Source organism: Rattus norvegicus, chromosome 16 (genome assembly GCF_036323735.1).
Source record: "Rattus norvegicus strain BN/NHsdMcwi chromosome 16, GRCr8, whole genome shotgun sequence".
Taxonomy (NCBI): Eukaryota; Metazoa; Chordata; class Mammalia; order Rodentia; family Muridae; genus Rattus; species Rattus norvegicus.
The window spans coordinates 1,306,636-1,333,560 of NC_086034.1; the positions used below are offsets into that span (position 1 = coordinate 1,306,636).

The 26,925-nt window shown below is 51.3% G+C and overlaps 1 protein-coding gene across 2 annotated transcripts in view; it reads right to left on the reverse strand.

The window, feature by feature from the left end:
* The window catches only part of Zcchc24 (zinc finger CCHC-type containing 24), a 51,929-nt gene extending 25,286 nt beyond the window's left edge, over window positions 1-26,643 (reverse strand). Inside the window, exons 1-2 of one of the 2 annotated variants that reach the window (NM_001108394.1) lie at window positions 26,383-26,643; window positions 14,626-14,826 (exon numbers count right to left, since the gene is read on the reverse strand). In NM_001108394.1, coding sequence (NP_001101864.1) covers window positions 14,626-14,826; window positions 26,383-26,628 — 447 coding nt within the window. In that variant the 5' untranslated portion in view covers window positions 26,629-26,643. Of the gene's footprint in view, window positions 1-14,625; window positions 14,827-16,425; window positions 21,139-26,382 lie in introns of those variants that run through there. The other variant, XM_063275489.1, reaches the window with a different exon arrangement.
* Window positions 26,644-26,925: the final 282 nt, after the last annotated feature.

The following is a 26,925-nucleotide window of genomic DNA, read 5'->3' on the forward strand; positions in this document are numbered from 1 at the left end:
CACCGCTGTTACCACCACCACCACCGCCATCATTTTCACCATTACCAACGTGCCTAGTACTTCATGTACTTTTAGACTCCTCACCCTTGTACCTTGATAGCCCCTTAAAAAAAACCTGGATTTTCTAAAAAGCATAACTTCACACCTAAAGCGGCTATAACGGTGGCCACCCAGTCTCCCTCAGCAAACACAAGCTCTCCCCAAAGCAGGCTTTGTGCCAAGATTGATAAGCTGGCAGGCTCGTGGGCAGCCTCTGCCCCCTCTCGGTGTGCCAGGTTTGTCCTTACAGGATCTCGCTCGGTCCTTGTGGCCATTCTGTCATCCATACTCTGCTGTCCCTCAGCATGGAAGAAACCAGAGAGGTTCAGGGGCATTTTCAAGGTCACACAGACTGAGAGACTCAAGGTGTGACATTTTGCAGCCCACCTTCTGTTTCATGGCTTCAGGTTTGACATCCTAGCATAGCTGAGGTGGGAGGTGGGCCGGAGGGGACTGGTTGGGACACCAGTCCTTAGACATGACTGTGTGGTCTAGTTGGCTTGAAAATGGCCTAGGGTTAGAGTCATATGGCGCTGAGGGAACCCTCCCAGGCTTGGTAAAGTCACTAGGCTATAGACAGTAAGTATATACTCCTGGGGGGTTGGGATGCTCTCTGTTACCTTAGAGAGACCGAGGTCATTTGGGTCCTATAGAAATAGGATGGTTCTATATAAAAAGCCAGGCCTAGCTGGGCTAACTGGAAAGGCCCATGCAGTAACAGCACCATCCTTACTGAGCAACTCATCCCCTCCGAGGTCTCTTCCCTGCCTGGAATTCAGGTGTGTTTGTCAGAGCAGAGTTTAAGGGGTCTTTGTATGTGACAACCCCTCATGTTGAAGCCTAATCCACCAGTCTGGGCACAAGAACTCTGCTGTGAGATACACCGACCCAAAACATAATCCAGAGGTGCTTCCTCGTGCCTGTACCACGGTCCCTGCTGCACGGTGGAAGGTGTCTTTTCTCTACTCTAGCTTTGACTCTTCTGCCTCAGCGCTGGGGGCAAAGCCAGGAGTTCTACACGGTCCTGCTTTCCTGTTTCACTGTCCCCCAAAGCAGAGCGGCCTGGACCCAGGTTCATACAGCTTACTGCATCATCTCAAGAAGACAAAGGCCAGACCCCTGGCTCTAGTAGGCATCTAGTAGATGGTCTGGTGGACCATCACAGAGTTGCCGAGTGTAGACTCTGCCAGGGTTAAGCCTACAACAACATCACGTCTTAGATTCTAGAATTGGGGGGGGGGGTGGTAACAGACACTATGCTTAGGCAAGAGACTTCCTCCCCAGAATGAGAGCCGTGAGAACCCAGACACCTGTGTGAAGCTTAGAATGCTGGAACTCAGCTACGGACAGATCAGAGAGCCTCAGATCTGAAACCACACGACCCACAGCCTAAGAGCCAGAGCCACCTGGAAGGAAGCCTGTTCCCAAGTCACGAGCTCTATGGCCACTTGGACCAAGATTCTAGGATGAAGCCCAGGCATGAATGAGCAGAAGCCCTGGGACTTCCTGTGTCCTGGAACCTAGAAGAACATGTAGCTTGCTCACCTGCAGATCTGCTACTCTGGGCACCATGCTACTTCACACTGGGTACTGAATTTGCCCAGCTCTCGGTCACAGTCATTGAACATCCAGACAAGTCTCTGTGACCCAGCCTGCTCTAGTCAACACTCACAGCACCCCAGTAAACAAGACAAAACATCCCAGGAAGTCCTAAGGGGAAGAATGCTCCTCCCAGAGGAGCAGCATTGATTGGAGTCAACCCCTCTTTCCTGTTTCAGGGAAACAGAGACTCCAAGCAACTATCCCAAGAATGCACAGAAGTGTCTCTCAACCTCTACACCAGGCTGAAGTCCCCTAAGCCTCTCCTTGTACCCTCTTTGGACCCCTCTGGCTCCAGGGACTCAGTTGCCTCCTTGGAGGAGCCTCTGCTTTGGTGTGATATTAGAACCTGGGTGCCAGCAGGCCAAGACTTATGTACAGGGCCTACCAAACAGCCTCCAGGAGGGTCACCAGGGTCCTTAATGCCAATCCTCACTCCCAGGAGGCCTATAATAAAGAGAGGCTTTGGGGACAGCAGTTAAAATCCAGGACTTCTGCGGTGACAGTCCAGGCCTTGCTGTGGACTTAGACAAATGATGTGGCACACACCCCAGGATAGCTTTGAATGCAGATCAACACAAAATCATTAATTTACTCTGTGTGTATATGTGTCCTGTGTGTGTATGTGTGTGTCTCTGTGTGTGTGTCTATGTGTGTCTCTGTCTCTGTCTGTGTGTGTGTCTGTGTGTCTGTGTGTGTGTCTGTGTGTGTCTCTCTGTTATGTGTCTCTGTGTGTGTGTCTGTGTGTCTCTGTGTGTGTGTCTCTCTCTGTATATGTGTCTCTGTGTGTGTCTCTGTCTCTCTCTGTCTCTGTCTCTGTGTTTGTGTGTCTGTGTGTGTCTCTGTCTCTCTCTGTCTCTGTCTCTCTCTGTCTCTGTCTCTCTCTGTCTCTGTGTGTGTGTCTATGTGTGTCTCTGTGTGTGCGTATCTCTGTGTGTGTGTCTGTGTATGTGTCTCTGTGTGTCTCTGTGTGTGTGTGTCTGTGTATGTGTCTCTGTGTGTGCATCTGTGTGTGTGTGTCTGTATATGTGTCTGTGTGTGTGTGTCTCTCTCTCTCTCTATCTCTGTGTGTGTGTATGTGTCTGTGTGTCTCTCTCTCTGTGTCTGTGTGTATGTCTCTGTGTATGTGTGTCTGTGTGTCTCTGTCTCTGTCTCTCTCTGTCTCTGTCTCTCTCTGTCTCTGTCTCTCTGTCTCTGTCTCTGTCTCTCTCTCTCTTTCTCTCTCTCTCTCTGAGTGTGTGTGTGTGTTTATGTTTACACCTCAGTTCCATGCTCAATCTTCAGCATGGCCTTTGTATATGACAGTGTTGTGTCATGATGATAAAAGACAAGCACACCTGGAACTGTCTCAGAGTGGGAAGCTGGACTGAAACTGCTTTCACCTCTCCCTGGTCTGCTGTGGACCTCACACAGCAAGCCCATCCATCTCAGGGGATGGAGGTTCTCAATATCCTTCCTGGTGTGCTCCTGGCTGGTAGAAAGTCCTGTCATCGGTCTAACCCAAACACTCCAGCTGTGATTTGGCCCTTTTGCCCGTCCGGTGTAGATGGTGATTGCCTGGTGATAATGCCTTTAGTTTGCTTAGAGGAAGCTCCAGCTTCCTGCCCCCAGCTGAGGGTGCTCCCCCAACCCTGCCTGCCCTGTTCCAGCTCCGGTGGCCTTGCTGACTCCCAAGCCAATTGGAATAGCCTCACTAGGGCTGTCAGCCCTTTGCTCCATTTCACCCAATGTCTCTGCATCCTAAGCAGACTAGCAAGGTAGTTTCCTGTAACTGGGTGGGAACTCCCAGGCAAGATCCCATCAGACGCTAGAGGGCAGACCATGCTGCTGAGTCCAGGACAAGAAAGTGAGGGTCACTGTGCCGTGGGACAGTAGTTCCAGAACTCTGGTGTGGGCAGGAGTGACCCAGAAGACTTGAGATCACATCCAGTCTGATGCTGCTTGAAACTGATCGTGTGCTAGGCAGGAGTTCTGCCACTGAGCCATACCCTCAATCCTAGCTTGTATTTCTAAACCTCTCAAAGCAGCAGCTGGTTCAAGGACCACTCCAGGCTAGCCTCCTGATGTCAAGAAACACTCACTCCTTTTCAGGCCCTTTAATTTTGTTTATCTGGGTTTCCTTTCATGTATAGCTGTCAGCTCAGAAGATTCTCACAGAAGCCCCAAGGGACAGGCTGGATGTGTGTCCACGGGCCCACTATACAGAAGGAAAAACTGAGGCATAAGGGCATGAGACTTATTCAAGGTCACCCAGTTGACTATCCTACCTCTAAACTCCCTTGAAGCTGATCAGAACCAGACACACGGCAATGAGCAGCCCTACCTAGCAACCAACGTCTTGTCCTGCCTTCAACTCAACAGAGCCTGAGGCCTCCTCACTCTCCAGCTGATCCTAGAAGACCTGCTGGTGTTCTGGAGCTTGAGCCACTGAGTATCTGAAGGAATCAGGAATCAGCTCAGACATAAAGCCAGGTTCCCACAGGCAGGATATGGCTGGGGAGGAGTCCCAAGGGTGGCGGGCTCAAGTTAGGCTCTGAAGGGAACCAGAGAGAAGTAGTTAAGGCAGTGCAAGATGGCAGGGCTTAGCAGCTTGGAAAATACCAAGTATATGCATGTATGTATGCACCTGTGCAAGTTGTGTGTGTGTGCATGTGTGTGCACATGTGTGTGAATGTACATGTTTATGTGCATGTGTGTGTATGTGCATACATGTGTGCATATGTGTATGTACATGTTTATGTGCACGTGTGTGTATGTGTATGTGTGTATGCATAGCATGTGTGTGTCCCCAAGAATACAGGTTCAAGAGCCATTGTAGACAATGGGAAGAAAAGGGGAGGGTCCAGGGTCTGTTGTATTTCAGGAGTCTTGCTCTAGTCCCAGCCTCAGTTTACCAGTGAGGGTGAATGAGGCAGGGACCAATGGCCTCAAGAGCAACAACAGAACTTATGGGAGCAGCTGCATACCCAGTGCTAGAGGAGGCCAAGTAAGGGAAAGGCAGTGTGACCCACATGTCCCACTGCACCCTGCAAGACAAGAGAACACATTCCCAGCCAAAAGTATACAGTAGGTAAGCACAAAACTAAAGTCTGAGTCCAGTTCAGGAAGGCTCTGCGAGAACCCCAGCCTTCAAAGCTAGCTCATCCCTGAACAGTCCCAAGATAAACAGAAACCACATGAAAAGCTCAAGCCCTTGCCTCTCTCCCTGTTCTGTACCAAATCTCTCACATCCCCTGGAGTGTTTCTGTCACCGTCATTAACCACACAGCCACGCAGCTGAGGGTTGGCCCCAGCCTGAGCTAAACCTTTTGGTGGAACCTCCAGGCTCTATTAATAAACCTCCTTAGAACACCAGCTTGTGGCAGACACTTAATGATGGTGACGCTGTGCTGACCAACACAGAGCGGTTTGCTTTTGCTTTGTTCCAACACTGTCCTCCAGGCCTTGCAAGTTGTTCACCACCCGGGCATGAGCTGGCTCTTTCCAGGTTCTGCCCTCATCTCCGTCCCTCAGAATCTAGGAGGTGAAGCCCTCACTGATCGTGGAGATCCTGGGGGCTCCTTCTTGCCCTGTATGATGCTTAAAAAGAGAACCACCAGCTGAGGATGTGAAACTGGGTCCACAGCTCCATCCGGTCACGTGCCTTGCACCACACCCCTCTTTCTCCACTTCCATGCCTCTCTGCAGCTGTCCCTTCTTGTCTGTGCTAGGTAGGGTGAGGACCTGACAAGTCCATCCCTCCATGGGAGCCAGCAGGAACTGACATCTGTACTTCCCCCAGTCATTTCCTGGAGCACCACCCTGAGCAGAGCAGATTCCCCGAGCCTCTTACAGAGAGTACCCCATGTGGTCCCGAGTTCTTTGGAATGCCCTCTGCTCCTCCAAAGTCCCTGAGGAAACAGCCTTGTTACCTAGCTCCTTACAGCCTATCCCTGAAATAGCCCCTTCTGTGGACAGAGGGGAGGACAGGAGGCCCAGAGCCCTCTGGGGGACCCCACAGCTCTGAGACACACTCCAGACTTTTGGGACCACCCCAAACCAGTTTGAAAGAGCTGACCTGCGGCCTAAAAATAACAACATCTACAAACAGACTTAGTGCAAGTGCTCAGAGAGTGTGGGGAGAGCTTCAGATAAACGGCCACTCCCAGCATGCTTCGAGGCAGGACTTTTCAGTATCCTTACTAGAAATAGGAGGAAACAAGACCTGGAAAGACTGGCTCACTTTCCCAGAGGCTCACAGCTGGAAAGAAGCCACACTGGCATGGTATGAGGCAGCAGAGGGGTCTCAGAGAGGAGGGGGGAGGGGAAAGGGATGGGAGAGGGAGGGAAGGCAGGCCAAGATACATGAGAACATGCCCTGGGCACCCATGGCATTCATTCCAGGTGCTAGAGCAACACAGCCCAGGTCCCCACAGGCAGCCACCCTTGGTTCCAGGGGAGTCATTCACCCCTGCCACCTGAACCCAGCCCAGAATTCTTCCGGGGAATCACAGAATGATACTGTTAGCTTCCATTATCCTCTCTTCCCTCCCCTTCCCCCTCCCCCTCCTTCCTTCCCTCCCTCCCCTGTTTCTGGCTCTCTTCCTACCCCATCACCCCCAGCAAACCTTTTCTCAAAGTGATCTTAGTGCAGATTCTGTGGGAAAACCCTCAGTTTCTCCACCAGCTCACTAGTGTTCCTTTCTGTTTTCTGTTGCTACAATAAGATACCTGAAGCTCATACTTCCCAAAGAAAATGAGCTTATGTAACTCACAGCTTTGGCTAAAAGTCCTAACATCTAGTCCTTTGAAGCTCTCACGGAGAAGGGCACCCAATGCCAGAAAGACTAAGAGGCCACCTAGCAAAGGAAGACTTGCTTTTTCATAATAACCCTTGAGACATAACCGGGGTCCTGGAAATTACTTCAGTGCCTTCCAATGACTTAACCACCTCCCACCAGACCCCGCCTCTTAAAGGCCCACCGCCTCTCACTTCATCCATCAACACAGTGGGAAGCAAGCTTCCCACATGAGCCAAGCCCTTGAGAAGCACACTCAAACCAAGTCCAAGGTACAGCAGCTTTAAACACATCAACCTGAGAACTTTCCCTTGTCTGTTCCTTCCTGTGGGAGGCGCTGACAAGCAGAGGGAAGCGCTTGGCTGGGCTCGATGAACAGGATAACCCCTTTCAGCTATCCATACCACTCAGCTTGGAGGCTCTAAGGAACTTCTTAGACCCTAGCCTCAGTGCTTTAGGGAAAACCCCACAGATCCATGGTTCCTCCCCACCTGTGCCCTGGGCAGTTCCACCCACTCAGACCCCAGAGAATAACAAAACTGCTGTCAGGACTGGAATGAGGGGGTTGACAACCCAGGCCGGGGTCAGATATGGCCATCAGCTCTGCTTATCCCCTTTGAACACCCAAGTCCTCAGGGACTGGCGCCTCTAGCTGTGGCAGGAGGCAGGGCTGGGGTCCAAGGGCAGCCCAGGCAGGGTAGGCAGAAGGCCAATGGCCTCCCCCAGCAAGACTCCAAAACTATTTACATCCTAAGATTTCAGCTGTTCTGGGATCTGAGCCTTTCTCTCTGCTCTGTTTTCCTTTTTCTTTTGCAATCTCCAAGAAACCCGAGCTGCCAGCTGGGTGGGGGTGAGGACTTTGCTCCGTCTGACATCTGGATCACATTAGCAGACAGGCACGCTGACTCAGGCCCGTGCTCCCCTGGGTGCCAGCCCTCAGCTGGACACAGAGGCACAGGTGACAACCCCCTGGACCTCCCTCAAGACAAGGACCACCACTCATCCAGAAAGTCTTGGGACTAAGGGAGGTTCAAGGCTTGAAGGGTAGCTGCCCCAGACAAGGCACGCTGGGAAGAGGGAGTCCTTGAGAAAGGACACTGCACAGAGGTGCAAGGTCAAATGGCAGATGTGGAGAAGTGGCCCAGATAGGTTAGGCAACTTATCCAGTGTTGCATAGCAGAGCAACATACAGAACAATGACTTGAACTTGACCTTTTAGCTTATAAATTCAAGGCTCTTTCCCTTTCTCTAATGGACAACATCAGGAGCCTTCCTGGTGGCACGCAGACCCTGTGTGAATTTTCCTGAAATCAGCAAGACCATCCAATTGCAAGCAGCCGCCAGTTCCTCTTATGGTTACCTGACAACTTTTATGCCCATAGACTTTTTGTTTTGTGTGACCCTTCCTTTATAAGTTACTAAAAATTATATCTTCTAACTGCGTTAGTGTGGATATCCAGATTAGATTCTAGTCACTTGTTGTTGTTGTTGTTGTTGTTGTTGAGGAGGAGGAGAAGGAGGAGGAAGAGGAGAAGGTGGAAGAGGAGGAGGAAGAAGAGGAAGAGGAGGGAGAGGAGGAGGAGGAGGAGGAAGAAGAGGAGAAGGTGGAAGAGGAGGAGGAGGAGGGTGGTGTCTACTTCCTTTCATGGTCTTAAAACACATTAAAGTAGAACCTTTTCTGTGGACCCCTAAAAGGACCATGAACAGCCTATGCTGTGAAGTGGTTGCCAGGAGGGGACCCTTGGTTCTCCTTCAAGTGTAATGTTTCCTGATGTGGGCTTCCCCTTTCCTTCTGTGTTGCAATGTTCTGAGCCTCTGAGCTCCACCCGGCCTCCAACCTGCCCTCAGAGTGATCTTTTAAACTGTTAGCGGGAGCCTGTTACCTAAAACCAGATGGCTTCCCTGCCCTCAACACTAAGCTCAGGGTTACAGCCTGGCATGCAAGCCTTCACCATCTGCTCTGACCACACCTCCCGCCTCTCCTCTGGGAGTGCCAGCTGTGAACAAGGGCATGCAGAACCCAGAGAGGCTCAGGATGCCTTCCCTCCCTGGTCTAGCTCCTCTCCTCTGAAACCTTCCACGGTGACTCAGGCAGAGTGGGACAAACTCTTGAGCCACTACCCAGCCTGTGCCTATTCTAGAAACATGGGACCTTAGAGAGATCTTCACAGCCCCAAACTCCAAACTCACATGCCAAGTTGGAAAGATTGCGGGATTGGTGATTCAGAGCCACTGTGGCTCAGATCCTCAGGGCCCTGCCCCATTAGGCTGCGGACATCAACACCTTGGGCCCAGGAAGCAGGTGACAACAGGTGTCTATGGCCACCAGAGCTGGCCGTCCAATGCTACCCTGACCTCTCTGCTTTGCCAGGCAGCAGATCCCCGAGGATGGACCCATACCAACTTGGTCAGAATGGGCAGGTGTGACTTCTTGACTTCTCTTTCCAGCCATCATCACTTTAAAAAAAAAAAAACAAAACAAAACCTCTGATCTTAAAGACAGTAGATGTAGGACATAAACAAAAAAGGCTGGGCCCTAGACTCAGAGGACCTGAGTTCCAAGCATTGAGAGTTACCAGCTGTGTTGACCATGGACAAGTCACTTAACATCCCTGGGCCACAGTATTGTGAGAAGGAAACGGAGGAACTTTATTGTACCTACTGAGAAGGTGACAGGCTTACAGGCTATTGGATGATGACTTTACTGTTTACCTTCAGGCCTCAAAACCATCTGAATCTCTGCTGCGCATACCCAAGGGCAGGGACTGTGAGGCTGGTTTGCTGTTGTTACACTTCATTTTGCCTTTCCAGGAATGAAGTGACAACACTCTTGGCTCCTGAGCTTTCTACACAAGACACCTACTGGAGATGGGCCTGGCCCAACCTCACCCACAAGGACTGAAGTCCTTTAAGCAGCAGATCCCCGTCACTTCTGCCTCTGCTTTGGAGGCTGCAGACTTCTTGTCGTACTCAGTTTCCCTCCCAGTGCCCCAGAGACATGTGAACAGAACCTGGGAGACTGCTCGCCTGATCTTTCTACTATGTCGTCTTCTTTTACATGGAGTCTCATGTATCCCAAGCTGTTCTTGAACTTGATATGTTGCAAGAGGATGGCGTGGGGATCCTTGCTGCCTCTGTGAAATGCCAGGGCTCATGGGCAACCTGGGAGCGGGGGGAGTCTACCCCAGTTAAACTGTGGATAATTCTAGACACATTTCTACAGAACAAAAGGTAAAAGAGTAGAAAAAATATTTGACGAAACAATGGCCTAAAACTCTCAAAATCTAATGACAGCTTTTTGTTCTTGGTTTTGAAGACAGGGTTTCTGTGTGCAGCATTGACTGTCCTGGAACTCACTCTGTAGACCAGGCTATCCTCACATTCACAGAGATCCTCCTGCCTCTGCCTCCTGAGTGCCACCACAATGCATCCAGGCAGCTCGACAGTCTCCGTGTAGGATAGACACAGAAACAGAGCCAGCACAGTGAACACTGGAAGGCCCAAACCAGCAGCTCACCAAGCTGTGCAGGAGTGGTATTTCTGTATGTCATGCTGGTGAATTAGGATGTATACTATTAACCACATTCAACAAGCAGATCACTACAAAGCAGCATTAAAATCATTTTTAAAATTAAAATGTTACATTGGCAAACTAACGAGAAGGAAGAAAATAGAGGAATTAAGAAAACAATGTATAAAACAGAAATTCATGGTAGAAGTAAACCAAACCAGGTCAATAATACTAAAGGTGAATGTATTAGAGAATCCAATCAAAAGGCAGGGGTTTTTCAACTTGGGCATAAAACTCAAGATCCAACCAGTTAGATGCTATCTCCAGGACACTCACTTCAGATTCAAATATCTGAATAGATTAAAAGTAATCACTAGAAAGCCAGGTGCGCCACTGTGAGAAAAACCAGACTTTGTGGGCTTTTCCAAGTTCTATTTTCTTTCAACCCTACGGATTCAACCCAAGATGTGCTTTCAAGTGCTAGGTAAGTGCTCTATCACTGAGCTACATCTTCAACCCTAATACAGGCTTTAAAACAAACAAACAAACAAAAAAACAAAACCAACAAATGTTAGTAGAGTAAAAATAAAAAGGGGTATTTTATAATGGTAAAATGATCAATTCATCAGAAAGGTTTAGCCATTAGAAAGATAGGGCATACCTAATAAGAGAACACCAAAGCACATGAAGAAAAACAATTGAAGACAAAGGAATCATTCAGTAACAGTGGTTGGAGACACTGGTATCTGCATTTAATGGATAGAGAACTGGGCAGAGCATCGACAAGGAAAGCAACAGGAGACGTAAACAGCCCTGTCAGCCAGCATGCCTAGCAGACAGCCCAGCGCGCCCCACCCAACCTTCTCACAGGACAGTCTCCAGGCCAGCCACATGCCGAGCTCCACAACAGCCACAATGCAGTTAGAAGAGAAGAACAATACAAAGCATGTTCTCTGACCACAGTGGAATAAATTCAGAAATCATCAAGAGATATTTGGAAAGCTTGCAAATATGCGGCTATTAAACAACACATTTCTGAATAACCAGCGGGTCCAAAAGGAAAACTCAAGAAAATACTAGGTGGCATATGAAAGTCACGACACCCTGAAGCACGCCATGTGGCTTGAGGAGCCATTCGAAGTTATAAACATTGACAATGATAAAGGAAGGGTGGGGGCCTAGGGAGGGAGCTCAGTGCACAATACAGACCTGAGTTTGGATCTGCAGAAAAATGAGGATCCCTGGGGCTTGTTGGCCGGCCAGTCTAGCTGAATCGGTTAAATTCAGTGAGAGACCTGGCTTAAAAGAGCATGTTGGATGGGGGTGGAGAGATGGCTCAGTGGTTAAGAGCACTTTCAGAGGTCCTGAGTTCAATTCCCAGCAACCACATGGTGGCTCACAACGTCTGATACCCTCTTCTGGTGTGTCTGAAGACAGCTACAGCGTACTCATGTAAATAAAATAAATAAATCTTTTTTTTTAATTAAAATAAGATGGAGAAGTGACTTGAGAAGACGCCAGATGCCAGCTTCTGGTCTCACATAGGAGCACACACACCCACACATCTCATACGCACATACATACACGCATGTATCACACCCACATATACATATTACATATATGCACATATATCACACACATGTACGTGCATGTATCATGCACACCTGTTATATACACAGAAAGATGTGAAGGCAGAGGAAGTGGCACAATTTTGCATTTGGACACCGGGAGAAGGAAGATCAAGAAGAGTTCAAGGCCAGCTAGGGCTGCCTAGCTAGATAAGATGCCGAAAGAAAGAAAGAAAGAAAGAAAGAAAGAAAGAAAGAAAGAAAGAAAGAAAGAAAGAAGGAAGGAAGGAAGGAAGGAAGGAAGGAAGGAAGGAAGGAAGGAAGGAAGGAAGGAAGGAAAGAAAGAAAGAAAGAAAGAAAGAAAGAAAGAAAGAAAGAAAGAAAGGGGAGGGCGAGGGGAAGGGGGAGAGAGGGAGGGAGGGAGGGAGAAAGAAAGAGTGAAGGTGTGGCCGGGTATGGTGGCATATGTCCAAGGCATGATAATCACAAGTTTGAGGCCAACCTGGACTGGAGAGAACATCTCATAACAAAAACCAATCATAACAGTGAGGGAGCATAGGGTCTGTGTGACCTAATCTCAGCCTCCACACTGAGAAACAAAAACCAAGATGAGGTAAGCGACTCCACAGAAGGGAACAATAAAGGTCAGGATGGAAAACCAAAGTCAAGGACTTTCAGGGATACTGGGAGGCCACACCCACAGCAGTGCTACCCACAGTATCGGGTAGACGCAGCCTCGCTGCGACCGACAAGCAGTGGCGACCCATGATACCACAAGGAGGAGTCATGTGACCTTCCTGTCTCAGACCCCACAGTACAGGGGTGGGTCACCACTTCTCACATATTAATTATTTTGACCTGCTGTATAAAATTACATTTGAAACATGGGTTTATAAAAATTCAGTTGCCCCTTTCCTCTCTTCGGGAAGACTTGTGCTCAACACCTGATAGGATAAGAAACCCAGCTGGTTCAGGAGACAGGTGACGAGGGTCCAGAAAAGAACGTGGCCCAGCAGCTGCTTGTGGTCAGTGGAGGGTGGATAGCATCCAACTAAATTCCAGGCCACCCAAATCCCCACCATCCAGCACTCTGCAGGGGCGAGGGTGTGCTCTGTTCACGGTGGTGTCCAACGGAAGGAAATACTGTCAGACACTGTAACAAGCATTTCTGCTGTGCCAGACCCCATCAGGTACTTTTCCTGTCTCGGGTCACTGTATCCAGATGTTAGAGTCCTCCTTTGCCTTATCCCAACCCTGCCTCTACCACTGAGGCAGGCAGGGAGATCCCTGGGCTTCCGGGAGTCCTGGATACCATCATGTTTGGGAAGAAATCAGGACAGACAGCCTCAGAAGCTCGTCCAGGTTGCTCAAAGCACAGGTCTCAAATGGGTGTGACCCAGGTATTCATGGAGGCACCAAGTACCCATTCTGGGTCCTCAGCTCTATAGCTCTCAGAGACCCATTTATCCTGTTGTCACTGGGCCCGCCTCCCTCATCTGCCAAAGAGCTGAGAGACAATGGTCATTGTGAAGGAAGGCCAGTGTCAGCACTGTGCTGGAAACCGAGGGACCCTCTATCTAGTAGTCTGAAGACGCTCACCTACCTGCCTGTGTTAAAATCCTGGTTCCTCCCCTAACCAGCTCAACTTCTGCATGTTTCTCCCTTGCTCAAAGTACTCATCCCAGCCTCCCAGACAGAGGCTCTTCTGAGCCTGACACACAGGCAGTCACCCGCACTACGTGAGAGGCTGCCAGGGGACATGTGGCACAGGGTTTGTCACCTCCTCAATGTGAGTGGGCCCTGTTTGCCCATCTCCCAAGCTGCCCCTGGGTGGAACAGATCTTGAGATATCCTTAACTGCTGCATGTGGGAGTGCTTAGCTGGGAAGGGGTGGGCAGCCTCGGAGTCCTTATCTGTTGCCCAATCAGAGAGCCCTGGGGGAGGAAGGGAGCTCAACCTCCAGCAAATTCCCAGGATTCCAAGGGCCTCTGGCCCACTGCCCCCCCCATGGAAGGATGGGGTGTGAAGTGTGGGGGGGCGCCATCATTGGTGAGCTCCCACCTCGTGGGGTTCCAGTAAGGGATGTACACATGTCACCATGGAGATTGACCTGGCACAGGGGTGTAGGGCTGACCTGGGGTTCTGCTTCTCTACCAAGTTCCCTGGAACCATTAACAGAGATGTTTCGGGCTAGACTTTAAGCAGCAAAGACCCAAAGCCTGGCACAGCCCGTCTTGAGAAATGCCTAGGACGCAGTGGTGGCCCATTCTGCCTCCCCACCCCACTCTATTCTGCCTCCCAGCATCTGGAGGGTGGCACTGCACAGCTTTTTGGAATCGACGGGATTCCATTTCCATTAGGTACAGAAAATAAACCCAGCACTACATTATCAAAGAAAAAATGGAAAATGGGAAGATGAAAAAGGAGGGGGAAAGGATCGCTGATAAGCTCACACTGCACTAAAAAAAGATGGGTGCTGTCTTCTGTTCCCAGGGTCCTGAATCTACTGGCTGTCAGTCACCCAGAGAGTGGCATTGGCTGCAGATGTCTTGCTTCATTACAGTAAAGGATAGGGACAGAATGGGGCTGCCCCCAACCCCTCCACCTCCAAGCCCTACACCCTTCGAGGGATGCCGGGCCTCTTGGCACCCGATGCCTTTACCCTGACCTATTCTGGGGCACAAACAGGCAAGGACCCTCATCCTTCCTTTGTCTAGGCAGAGGAGGCAGTGGTGGGTCTGAGGGAGGGGGTGCACATCTGGATTCCTGGCCAGGAGCCCACATTCCTTCCAAGTGAGTGTGAGCAGATGGGGCCTCCAGAGAGTTATGAAGAGGTTGCCGGCTGCCTCCTGCCCCACTATAATGGGACCTACTCTGCAGGAACACTTGTGGGACCCGAGGGGCCAGAACCTCATGTGGGGGCCTGGTTTGGATCCAGAATCCCCCATGAAGATTGCTTAGCAAGCACCATGGGCCCAAGTGGGGTCTGTAAGTGGGGTCTGTACCACTCTACCTCAGACAGCCTTGTCTTCTTTAACAGCACCATGGAAACACAAGGCCCCAGGGAGACCATGGTGCCCATCTACCCACAGACTCAGCGGGAGAGCCCAGTTGGGCTGCATTGCCTTACCTGAGGGCAATCCTTAATGTAGTGTCCTTTGTTGAAACACAGGTGGCACAGGTAGTTCGGAGGAGGCCGTTTGCTGGGTTTGCGGGCTTCAGAGGTGAGCGTCAGATCCGAGAAATGCTCTGTGAGGGAGCTGAGGCCATCAGCAATGTTGTTGAGGGAGCCATAGGGTGAAGCGTTCCTATACACACTGCTGCTCAGCGTCTGTGGGAACAGAGGCTCTTCAGAGCTGTGGCAAAGGAACCTTTCAGTCACCAGGACCCAGCATGGATCCACACGGTTCTAAAGCCTCTACCACTGAGCTAAATCCCCAACTCCCTGAGTTCAAATCTTAACTCTAGTTGTGGGTTTGGCCTCAGGGGCCTCGCCTGTTCTGTGAGAAGATGAGAGCGACCCCCTAAGGCTTCCATAAGGGTGAAGTGAGGTCATGAGTATAAAGCTCTTTGTCACGTGTCTGGGCCTGAGGACCCCTGGGTACATGGTGATGATGTTAACAGCTGCAAGCATTCTTTCTATCAGTCCTTGACACCACACCAGATGTGGAGGAGGCTAACACTCTCAACTTGACAGGATCTAGAATCACTTAGGAGATAAATCTCTCAGTGTGTCTGTGAAGGAGCTTCCAGACTGGGTTAGGCAACTTGGGGAGAGCCACTCTAAATGTGAGAGGTGCCATTCCAGGGACAGGGGTCCTGGCTCAACAAAAAGGCAAATGGGGTTCACAATGGTCTTTACCCCCTCTCTTTCCCAATTGTGCACACACTGTGGTCATCCGTCCCAGGCTCCTGATGGTACCACCTCTCTGTCTTGGTGGACTGTATCCTCTGACAGTGAGCTAAAGTACAGTTTCCTTCCTTGAGTTGCTTTTACCTGATATTTTGCCACAGAAACAAGAAGAGTGACTAACACAGACGGCCTTGTGGGAAGCCACTTGTCGGGCATGGAGAGACTTCAGACATATCTCTGTTGACTCTATCTCCCACCTAGTAAGGAGGAGACTTGGGAGCTTGCAATGTGGCTACCAGTTCTGGAGAAGCCTGGCCTGAGTGAGCCACCTCTCTGAGAGCCTGGAGTGGGAAGTGGCTACCTCTCCCATCTCCACGTGACAGGAACCAGACATCCTTTTGAGCTCCCAGCAGACGGGGTTCAGGCCCTCCTGGTGTATACAGCCTCTATTTATAGGCACCACAGGCTCTAGGTGGCATGGCATACTGGAATTTAGCGAAGGGGGAGTCTGTGGTGGGGCTGGCAAGGAATGGCCAAGAGCTCCCCTTTCCTAGTGAAGGGCCAAGGCTAGAAAGCAGCAGCCTCCCCGGGAAAGTCAGCAGTGAACCTGGACACAGTGGTCAGAGTCCTCTGAGCCCAATCCAGATGTCCCAAATGGCCGGGATAAGCTCTGGCCCTGGACTGATGGGGAGATGAGGTCCTGCTGCTAGGAGTCCTTAGGCTAATAGAGACAAGGTGCCAGGAACCAAGAGCTGTTTTGTAAAGAGGGTCAGGCGGAGCGGAGAGCGGGGGTGACCCTCTGTTTCTCCAGTGTGGGAAGGACAGAAGAAAATCGACAGTGGTCTACAGCATGGAGGACAGCCTGCCCAACTCCAACCAGAGTAGCTTCTAATCTCTCACTTCCATCTTCGGAAACTGATCACTCAGCTGAGAGAGCTCAACCTTCATCTTGCAGGTAGGACAGTACCTTGAATGCCTGCTGGGTGACCCTAAACTGACCCTTTCCTTCTCTGGGCCTCTATCCATCTTACATTATTTTAACCAGAGCCTGGGCACAGGAGAACACAAACACCATACCTGGGGTGGCCCAGGGATAGCATCCTTCCTGCAGTCAGGATCACATGAATCCATCTGGTGTAGCACAAAACCCAAGACAGAGCACCCCGGCACCAGCCTGCATGTGGTCTGAACCAACTCTTTAGCACTTGGGCAAGCCCAGGATGAAGTGATCCCCTGAGGGGCAATGGCTCCCGTCCTGGAGGCAATGAGATGACAGGGTCACTTTCTGAAGCACACGGGAGGACAGCTTTGGTGGAAATCAGACAAGGTGGCTATGGTGACAGGCCAAACCTAGGAATGGTGCACTTACTAAGACAGCTGCTACTCGTCATCCCCTGTGAGTCACTGCCTACTACTTCACACACGAAATGAGCATTTAAAACTTGTATTGAGGGGAGAGGGAGAAAAAAAAAAAACTTGTATTGAGTGACTTGGAAACGAGCAACAAAAACAGTCTTCTGGGCTCCACCTCAGGGTCACCACAGCAGTGGCTTGGGACCAAAAGCCTATTTTTTTGTGTGTGACCAAATATCCATAATGGCAGTTACCAGTTTAATGACTTTAAAGTGTTCAGTTCCGTGGCACTGAGCATAGAGCCTCACTAAGACACAGTGGCCACCACCACCCACCTCCAGGGTCCTCCACCTCCCCAAGCCCAAACTCAGAATCCACTGGACAGCGATTTGCCAGTCCTGACCCCCTACCCTGGAAAATTGGGGCAGCAGCAGCCACTTCCTTCACTGGCCTCAGAGCACCAACTCCTGGGTCACTCTACATCTTGACTGGGAGACCTGTCCTGTGCCGGGAAGCCACCGGCCGACTCCATCATCCCAAACTGGCCTGACTGAGGACAACACAGCCCTGGCCTCTTAGAGAGAAGTTTATCCAAACAAGAAATCCAAAGCTCCAAACCCCGTGACTCATGCTCACGGCTGGGAAATGCAATTTCACAAAATAACAGCCCTCCTCTCTTCCCCCTCCCTCTTCCTTTCTTTCATTTTTGCTGGATAGGATTTAAACAAGACCACAGCCTTCAAGACTGTTTTAAGAGGAAGGGGAAGTTTGGTGGATGCCAAAACTACACTAATTACACCCCTAAATAGTTCTCTTCCCAGGACTATGGCCGTACTCCTAGACTCATGACAGACCCTCAGGTCTCCCCAAACAGCCAAAGGCCTCTGAGCAAGCCACCCCCACTCCGTGGCAGCTCAATACTCCCAGATGCCACCAAGGGTCACAGATAAGCCTTTCCTAATAGATCCATGGCCAGAGCAAGGCTGAAGGCCCAGGCCTCCACTGTCCCCCAGCCTGTCTTTATAACTGCCACAGCTTTCTATCTGGAGCACCATCCCAAGACAAACACCAGGCAGAGCTAAGAATCCAAGAGGAGTCAGATGGTTCAACCACATTCCCATGCTATTAGTAGAGAAACCGAGGTTCTGAGTACTGCAGAGGCTCAGGCCTAGGTGGAACCGGGAGCCAAGAGTCCAGCTTGCCTGGTCAGGGCGGGCTGGGCAGGTCAGAAAGGCATTTCCTCTGCAAAGCCCTATTTGAGCTCTGGCCGCAGAGGTGAAAGGTGAGTCCCAGTTGTTTTCTGGCCTGCAGGGACTGGGCAGAGTGTTGATCCTTCTCTCTTAGAACAGAAGGGATTGTCCCTGAAGGTACACCATTGCTGGGTCCAGACACCCAGATTCTGGGGTACCCCAGTCTTGAAACATAAAGGGCAATCAGCAATGTACTACGATGCAGGGCCAGCAAGCAGAGCCTAGATGCATACATTCTGAAGGCCCTGCTCTCCAAGGGAGGGCAGCCCCACTATGCGATGGATATAAACCTCCGGCCTACACCATCATCCTGCATCAAAGATCCCAGAAGCTGGTAGAAGCCTGGGATCTTTCTATCACACGTGGGGAGACACAGCATCAGACTCACAGTCATTGCTGGAATCTTCTCCACAGTTCTGGATGGGCTGACAGAGAAAAGTAGATTAGAACACTCTATTTTCACTCTAAACGCTAGTTGTTCTTGTACACTCTACAGAGTTGTTTCTTGTTCTTAGTTCCCCTTGACTGTTAAGACACCATTCATCTGAGCACTGATCTCATTTTTGTAGAGCTGGAAACTGAGACTCAAAAAAGACTTAGTAATTTGCCCAAGGCAACAGAGTCAAAATGTGTTGGCTGATTATATTTCACCCTCACAGCCTCTACGGCCTAGCTACACACACACACACACACACACACACACACACACATATATTTAAAAAAAAAAAAAAAGGATCCAGAGGATGGCATCGGGTGTGACATCGTATGTAAAGCCCTAGGTACTGAGGAAGATGTGGTTCCATCCTCTCTGGTCTCTGAGAGGGGATGAGAATCTGGGGAAGGCAGCTCTGCTGTGGACTCGGAAGGACAGAGGCACAGGCTCGAAAATCTGTGACTCACTCTCCCCAGAGAAGCCTGACCAGCTGGACTCACCTGCAGGGCTATCGCAAGGTACCACAGGTAAGGGAGGAACGGCAGGCACTGTGCTGTGGGCACACTTCCGAGAGTAGTCCAAACAGAATGGAAGTCTGAACCATAAAGATCAGTCAGGCAGGACTAGCAGGGTAGCAGGTGGGAATGAGATAGCCTGTGCCAGAATAAACACAGTCATGGGCAAGGCCAATGGCGAAGGTGGTGTTCAGGGCCAGGCCAGGTAGCCCAGGGAGATCGAGCAGATATAGATGCTCTATGTCCTGCTCTCTAACCCAAGACAGTATTAGAGGCCAGGGAGATCGAGCAGATATAGATGCTCTATGTCCTGCTCTCTAACCCAAGACAGTATTAGAGGAAAGAGCTTGATTTTAGTCCCTAGTTCTCTGGGGTTCCTTTCATCAGCCATATAACTATCTTTTTATCCCCTAAAATCACCCACCTCCTCACCTCTTCACCCAACACACACACTCACACACACACTCATGCACACACAGACACACTCACACATACACACTCACACACAGACACACTCATACACACACACACTCACACACACAATCACATACACAGACACATATATACACTCACACACATATACACATGCTCACACACACAGAGACACACAGACGCACTCACACACACACTCACACACAGACACACTCACACACACATAGACACACACACTCACACACACAGACACACACACACAAACACACTCACGAGGGCACACTCACATACACATAGATACACTCAGACAGACACACACACACTCACACACAGAGACACACTCACACACACACATAGACACACTCAGACAGACACACACACTCACACACACACACATCACCAGTGACCACACCCCTTCTTCCATGAGAACTGTACCTCTGTCCCTAGGATCCCCCTGGAATGGCGCATATTCATCCTCTGCACACCAGAGGGTGTACGCCGGGTTGGGGGTGTAGGAGACAGTACACACAGGTGAGAAGTGGGCCACAGGAAAACGAAGCACACCGTAACTGAGAGCTTGCCTGCCACACACAGTTCTGCCCATATTCTTCTTTCCCGGGCCATGAACATATGAACTGATCGAGAGAGATCATGACCCTTTGCCAGTACAGACATTGCTTACCCTTCACATGTGAAATAGTTCTCCCTACAAAGCTGGCGCTCAATAAAAGATCGGAGAATAATGGTCATGTCCAATTCGTTTAGATGAAGAAGTGGGCAGAGAGAAATGGGGACCAGGGCTTAGGGGAGTAGAGAGTAGATGCCAGATGGAGCCTAGCAGACCTAGAGCCAAGGAAAGACTTTATCCCCACCTCAGTTTCTTGGCCCCCAACACAGGGTCACCACTCACTTGGCGGTACTCATGGATCAGGGCTCCTTACTGGCTTCCCAGCTAGCACAAGAGCATTGGGGACCCTGTGCCTTACACTCGTGAAACACACTTGTCAAGCAAAAGTAGAAAGCATGAATCTGAAAAACCAGGGACCGGGGAGGACTGTAGCATTAGCCAGTGCAGGTTACTGCTTAGGCCATGTCCTCTACAGCAAGGCCTGAGCTGGGATCCACTGTGAAGTGAGAGTGTCCACAAACTGTGAAGTCATGGGCAGGTGTGTGTACTTGTGCCATGTGTACTGGGCTCACACCACGGACTCCAAACGCCTTAAGATTCTCAAAGATGCCCGTGAACAAACAGGTAAGGACCATCTGCTTACTTATTTAAGCCACTACCAGGGCATGGCTAGGGATAAAGCTTCACCATCTCCCAAGTCAGCCCCTTGCAATTAATCTAGCCACTAATAAACACTCATTCCTTGAGATAACGCAGGAGGCTGAGACAAGGGAGACCATCTACTACATCACAGGGACGAAGACAGAAGAGAAAGCAGGTTTCAAGCCATCTGCCCTACCCTACCCACCTAGTAGAATGAGCTGAGCAGCCAGTGTAGCTCAATTACTGACTGGGCATCAGAGGTAGGATTGCTACTCCCAAGTCTGACAACAGAGCTACCGAGAGACACCACCATTGCACAGTGCATGGCAGCCCAGCTGCCTAACCTACTGCCTGCCCTAAAACATCACACCTTGGCTACCATGGCCCATATTGTTAAAGCAGCTAGAGAACTGCTCCCTAAAGCAGCGGTCCCTCGACTCCCACAAGAGAATCCATTTGTCCTATGAGGAAGTGCCTTGGAATCTGTCCATCGGGACTGGGCTGAAAATACCACAGGTAGGATCAACAGCAACTGTAAAGGCTTGGGCACACGAGACTGCTGGGTGCTTCTGAGCTACAGAAGATATACTAACATACAGAGAGAGAGAGGGAGGGAGGGAGGGAAGAGGGGAGAGAGAGAGAGAGAGAGAGAGAGAGAGAGAGAGAGAGAGAGAGAGAGAGAAACAGATCCAATGGCACATGTTTGATTCTGTTCTAGGTCTCTGAATGCAACCTTTTCTTCTGGACAACAAAGCAACTGCCCCAGGCAGGGACATAGATATAAAATAGGAAAATATGTTTTTCTCCTCTGTGTCTCCTAAACCAAGCCAATCAGAGCAGGAACATATTAGGAAACCCAGTACCTACACAAGAGCCCATGACGAGCTCTTTAAAGGAGTTGGGGTTCAGGGTTAAAGGTTAAAGGTTCTTGGTAGGGTACTTCCGTAGCATATAGGAAGCCATGGATTTTATAGCCAGCACCACCTAAACAGGACATGATATAGTCCCAGTACTTGTGGAGTCAGGGAGATCAGAAAGAAGTTCAAGACCATCCTTAGCCATGGAGTACAGTTGAGACCAACCTGGTCTTTATGAGATTCTGTCTTAAAAAACAAACAAACAAAAGATTTGGATTCAGACAAAACATCAGAGGCTCTGTGGTTGGATAGGAAGTCCCAGTACTTCGTACACACAGCAGCCCGAGAACATGCAGGTAGGAGCTAGCCTGGAGACCTGCTGTATCACAGGCTACAGGGATAGCTCCAGGCTGGGATGCAGAATTGGCTTAGCTCGAGCTCTGCTGATGATTTGAGTCATCCAGGCTCTCTCTACTTTGCTCTCTACGTAATGGCAACTTGACAAGGAACTGCATTCTAGAGCCTTGCTGTCCACGGTCCCATTGGAGGTGGTGGCACATGCCATAGGCTATGGATTCAAGGGCAGTCTGGGCTTGGGTGAGGTCCTGTCTCAGAAAACAAAACAGGGCAGCTTGCTGCTTCCTAGTCCCCATATAGGCCACATTGGATCTCTGTGGCCACTAAACATTTATTACTGAAGCCCTTGCCCTCCCTCCACCTGATTTACATGACCCAAGGCATGGTCTCCCTTTGAGCCCAGGCAACTTAACTGAGGAGAGTGCTACCTGTGACACTCCCTCCCAAGTGTCAGCCTCCTGAGTTACTGTTCAGCATCCCAAGGGGAGGGGTCCCCTGGGGACCCTCTGGATACTTGCTGTAGGCCCAGGTGGTGTTTCATCCAAACTCCCTGCAATTGTGTAGACTGGGAACTTTAGCTTGTGTTTAATGTTTACACTTATTTATTTAGCTGTGTGTGTTTATGGGCACACACCACAGCATGCATATAGAGGTCAGAGGACAACTTGCAGGAGTTGGTTCCCTCCTTCTGCCATGTGCAACCCAGGGATTAAACTCAGGTGGTTAGGCCTGGCGGCAGGAGCCTTTACCCACCAATCCCTATTTTGTTTTTGAGACAGGGATTTACTCGAGTCCAGGCTGGCCTTGTTGAACTCATGGCTACCCTCCTAAGCTAGGACTACAGACGCGAGCCACTTTTCCCATCTGGAACCTTGCACACGACCCTCTCTTTCTCCTATGTGCTTTCCTTGCCATCTCTGTACTAAAGGGCTGGAGTCCCTTCACACCATTAACAAGTCAGTCTGCAATGGGCGGGCCACAGCTGGAAAGCGGGGGTCTGTAGTACTGTGGAAAGTGATGTATGAACCCAGGGATCTCTCTACTTCATATCACCAAGAAGAGCTTCCTGAAGTTTAGAGCTATGCAACCCAGGAGACAGTTGACTCAGTGGAACATCCCTGGAAGAACACTGGCCTGTATCCTGAGCCAAAACTATCTTCTGGCTGAATTAAGTCTAGGAGATGTTGGGGTGAAGAATTGTTAACACTCTTTGAATGACAGAACTTCTCTGAGCCTTTACCAGGCTGGCATGCACTGTGTGAACCGGTGAGCATACTGTGGTGCTTTCCAAGCCTATCAGAGCCTTCTTTTCTCCCAGCATGCACAAAGGAGGGGTGGTCATTCCACAGTGGAGCCGCACTTCCCGGCTACTTCTATTCTCAGAGAAAAGGAGAAACTTGTCTTAGGACTCTGAATGACATGTTGAATGACATGGGGCAGCCTCATTTCCCTGCTGTAGCAGGAGTAGGGTAAAAAGACCACCAGGGCTCTGAGAATGCCTCCAAGGGTCCAAGAGGTAATGAATGCTTAACTCGACTTTTCCAGAAGTGGAATTTGTAGTGTCTACACTGCTGGGAATTTAAATTCCAAACAGAATTTGGCAAGGAAGATTCAGGCAATCCACCCTCCATCCCTTTCCTAAGTCCCACCTCCTGTGTAGCACCTGGAGAGAGGGGCTCGATCAAGGAGATCAAGGAGGCTCTCTCTCTCTCTCTCTCTCTCTCTCTCTCTCTCTCTCTCTCTCTTTCTGAAGACATCCAGCTGTGACCACAGATGCCATTTCCGAAAGCTAAGTTTACCAGACGTCATTTCAGAACCCAGAAGGGTTTGAACACACTTCCACCTGAAGGCCATCTCCTGGAGCTTCTCCTGCACTTGTATGTGAACTCAGCCACCTTCCTCTCTGCTCCCAGGGCCAGAGGGTTACTTGGGACCCTTGGCTTGTCTTCAGCTCCCAGGGCTGAGGTTCCAGGGGCACAATAGGCTTCTGTGGCCCTGTGTCCTCACCTCCCCCAATGCCAGCTGCATTCATGGTGTTTTGCTATTGTGGAGGGAGCAGCCTGGGGGTGGTGCAGGAGGGGGTGGGCTCTTGGCACAGGGGCTGGTGCAGACGGGCTATGGTCAGCGGTCAGCATGCAAGTCACATCCACAGGCACTGCCACCGGTCCTGCCAGGCTTTGAACAGAATGGCAATGCTTGTGGACCCTGGGTCCCTTCCTAAAGTTCCTTCTTGCCACAAAGAACTTGTTGCCTTTGCACCCAGCCCCCTTAGTGGTGGCATTAGCTAGGGGGGAAGGGGGTTCTCACCTTCTCAGCCAATTGGACTAGGAAAGGCCCAAGAGCACAGCCGGGGGAGGGGGCAGTTTGAGAGAGAGTTTAAGAGGTCAAGGGCTAGGATGTGAGGAGAGAGAACCAGAACCCAAGAGAGCTTTCTGGAAGTCAGGAGGCACAGCTCTACAACCCTCCATGGAAGCCATAAGCCTTTAAAGTGTGAAAAGTCCCTCTGATCTCCCCGGCCCAGGCTGTCTGCTCCCCTGATGCTCTCTTGTTTATGTAAACCTCCAACCTCTAACATACCCCCCCACCCCCGGATGACAACCAAGATTCAATCTACGCACTGGGAAAGCCAGGACCCAGAAAGATGGGAGCACCTTTCCCCTACCATTGCTCCAGCCCCACCCACAGAGCCCCTTCCTGGGGCGAAACTGAGGAACACAGAGAGGAAGTGGTAGGGGGTAGGTCTCATTGAACCACAGCTGGGGTCCTGGAGGTTTGAAATTTCCAAAGACAGGATCTGTGACTGATGGGCAAGCCAGTAGAGAACACATGTAAGGAATAAAGTAATGCTGGCATGGGAGCTGAGGGAGTCCAGTAAAGGCTCATTAGGGACCCTGCCAGGTCACCGGACCTCTGGGTAATGCTAGCTGCTCCCTTGGGTGCACCTCTGTCCAATTATAAGCCATGATAGTGCCCCATCACTCACCCTCCTTTAACATACGCATTGTCTGTGCTTACTCCCAGCCCCCAGCCCCAGGCTTCTCATCACCATCCTTGTGTAGAACTCAGCAAATGTTTGGTAAGATAATTAATAATGGAAAACACTCAGCCAATAGAGAAATACTCCACAAATGGTTCTCCAAAGCCATTGGTCACCTAAAGCTAGCTCCCCAAGAGACAACAGATTGTCATATAAAGGAAGATCCCAGCTAGGAACCATTCCTGGGGCAGAGAGCATGTGTTATGGTTTATAAAGAACCTTGGCATGCAAATGTTCTCCCTCCGGGCTCTGCAGGCACCTTTCCAGTCCTGCCCCATACCCAGCCCTCCTGCACCGCTTCTATTCCACAGGGCAGCAGGGCAGCCTTAGAGGTGCGGCCTTCCGCTAGTGTTTCACATGTCCGTGAGTTCTCCTGTAAACCATGGCAGTGTTGAACCTGAGACCAGAAAGGGTAAAGTCCTGGCGCCACATCTCAACCCCAGCACACCTCGGCATATACAGGTCTTACCCCCCCTACCCCCCCAACCCCGTTACCTCTCTGGGGTCAGAGGTGAAAGTGACCCCCGTGTGTCTCTCCCTCTACCTCCTGCCCCTCCTGCGGAGGGAAACCACAAGGGAGCAAGGGAAAGGCACAGAGGGTACCAGCAATTTCCAAAATGGAGTAAACGGGGTGTGGGGTGCCGTTGGTAGAGGGATTCTGGGAAGGCTCTGGATAAGTCCCGCAAAGGGGGCTGGGAGGTCACAGCCACCTGTGTATTTATCTAGCTGGGATCATACACTGCCCAGTAGACTTTGTAACCGAATCCACCGAACAGGCAGCCTTTGCAACACATCCCAGGTTTTGGGAGAAGGCACTAGGCAGCTGGAGCCCTCCCATCGCCACAGCCTAACCCCCCCCCCCCCCAAGGATTTCCCTTTCATTTCCTTCCAGCCTGGGAAGGCAGGGGACAGAACAGTCTGCTAGGTCAAGCCCTCAAAAACCACTTCCTATGTGCCTGGGGGAGGGCAAGCAGCTGCAGGGTGGATCTAGGAGTTCCCAAGTGGTGGGAACAGGAGAAAAAGCCCCTGGAAGAACAACTGCTTTCCAGAGAGCCCTCCAGGTTAAGAACTATGAAGGACGGGGGGGTTGGGGGGGTTCTTTTAGGCCCTTCAGAGGAGTTCATAGCAGGCTCTGCAACCCTCCGTTCCAGCGGATAGGAGCCAGAAAAGTTGATAGAGTTGGGCGAAAGAAAGACTAGGAAGGGGCTCCCCGCCCTAGCCGCACCCCAGCAGTCTGAAGAGAATCCGGAGACACCCCGAGCCTGCTTACTAGGAGCAAGACTCCAAATTCAGAGAGGGGGCGGGAGGGCCCTGCCCAGGCCTGAGCTGCTCCGGGCGGTTCTGCTGGGAGGTGACGCGCTCCCGGTGCCCCAGAGACTTCGGGCGGCAAGTTTGGCAGAGCTGATCGAAGCCAAGCCAAGCCGAGCTGGGCAATGCGGAGCCGGCCTGGGCCATGCCAGGAAGAGCAGAACAGATAGAAGAAGGCCCTGAGGCAGTGGGCGCAGGGTTGGCGCGCGCTGGGGCACCCACCTCTCCGCGCTGCAGCTGGAAGACGCTGTTAAGATAGCTGGAGTGCAGGGGAGAACCCAGCTGCTCCGGGCGGCCCTTGCCGAAGGCCAGCTCCGGGGGCGCGGCGCCGGCGGGCGGCTCGGGCCGGAAGGCATCGAAGGCACTAGCCTGGTGTGTGTCCTGGAGAGACAGGTAGACCCAGTTGAGTAGCTGGGCTGGCTGGTACACCGAGGCGGCGCTCGTGTCGATGGCAGACAGCAGGCTCATTTTGCCGTGGCGGTGTCGGCCCCTCCCCGGCCGCCCGCTCGCGCCCCCCTCCCGGCGGAGGGGCGGGCACCGGGGAGCCTGTGCCCACTGCCAGCCGCCCGGGCCCGGACGGCTATCCGCCCCGCGTCCCGCGCCTCGCGCCCCGCGCGTTGTCCCCAGCCGCCGCCGCCGCCGCCTCCCCGAACTGCAGCAGTGGGCGCGCACGGGCGGAGGAAGGAGGCAGAGAAAGTTGGGCAGGAAACTTTTGGCCCCGCCCTGCCCGCTGCCAGCCCCGCCCCTCCCGGGGATCCGCTATCT